The sequence below is a fragment of the Eimeria mitis genome, genomic scaffold (genome assembly GCF_000499745.2).
Source record: "Eimeria mitis Houghton genomic scaffold, Emh_scaff805, whole genome shotgun sequence".
In the NCBI taxonomy this organism is placed as follows: Eukaryota; Apicomplexa; class Conoidasida; order Eucoccidiorida; family Eimeriidae; genus Eimeria; species Eimeria mitis.
In genome coordinates this window covers 10,863-11,487 of record NW_013575915.1, presented here as the reverse complement: position 1 = coordinate 11,487, position 625 = coordinate 10,863, and the positions used below count along the sequence as shown (strand labels likewise).

Below are 625 nucleotides of genomic sequence, written 5' to 3'. Positions count from 1 at the left end.
TCTTGGTGCTGCTGTTGCTGTTTCTGCTGCTGCTGCACTACCTCCCTTGCTGTAGCATCTGCTGCTGCTGCAGCATCCATCAGCTGCATCTGCTGCTGCATCTCCTCCTGCTGCTGCTGCTGCTGCTGCTGCTGCTGCAGGTGAGCAGCGACTGCTGCTACCCATTGGGGTCTACTTTTGAGCTGCAGCTGCTGCGCACTTTAATTTGCTTCGTCCCGCCAGGCCTCAACATTCCTCTCTTCTATCATCCTCTCATTGCTCCTGCTGCTGCTCCTGCTGCTGCTGCTGCTGCTGCTGCACCTGCTGCTGCTGCTGCTGCAGCAGCACGGAGCAGCAGCATCTGGGATGAGAACTGGGGAGATGCAGCAGCAAAAAGCAGCAGCAGCAGCAGCAGCAGTTCTTTGGGGCGGCTGCTGCCGCCGCGGGGACTCTTTAAGGCTGACGCAGCTGGGCGTCTCCAAGCTCCCGCAGCAGCAGCAGCAGCAGCAGCAGCAGCAGGAGGAGCAGCAGCAGCAGGAGCTGCTGCTGCTCCTGTGTCTGGTATTCCTTCTCATATCCCCGGCCTGAGGGAAGCAGCAGCATTTGTAGTATCTTTCTGGCGCCAGGTAAGAGACGCAGCAGAAGC

General features: G+C 59.4%; 2 protein-coding genes across 2 annotated transcripts in view; one reads left to right on the top strand and one right to left on the bottom strand.

Annotated features, from left to right (window-relative positions):
- The window catches only part of EMH_0022710 (uncharacterized protein), a gene marked incomplete at both ends in the record, with an annotated part of 1,345 nt that extends 1,244 nt beyond the window's left edge, over positions 1–101 (bottom strand). Inside the window, one exon of the mRNA XM_013502005.1 lies at positions 3–101. Coding sequence (XP_013357459.1) covers positions 3–101 — 99 coding nt within the window. The remainder of the gene's footprint in view (positions 1–2) is intronic.
- A 244-nt stretch (positions 102–345) lies between these two features.
- Positions 346–625, top strand: part of EMH_0022700 (uncharacterized protein) — a gene marked incomplete at both ends in the record, with an annotated part of 3,325 nt that continues 3,045 nt past the window's right edge. The window contains one exon of the mRNA XM_013502004.1: positions 346–540. Coding sequence (XP_013357458.1) covers positions 346–540 — 195 coding nt within the window. The remainder of the gene's footprint in view (positions 541–625) is intronic.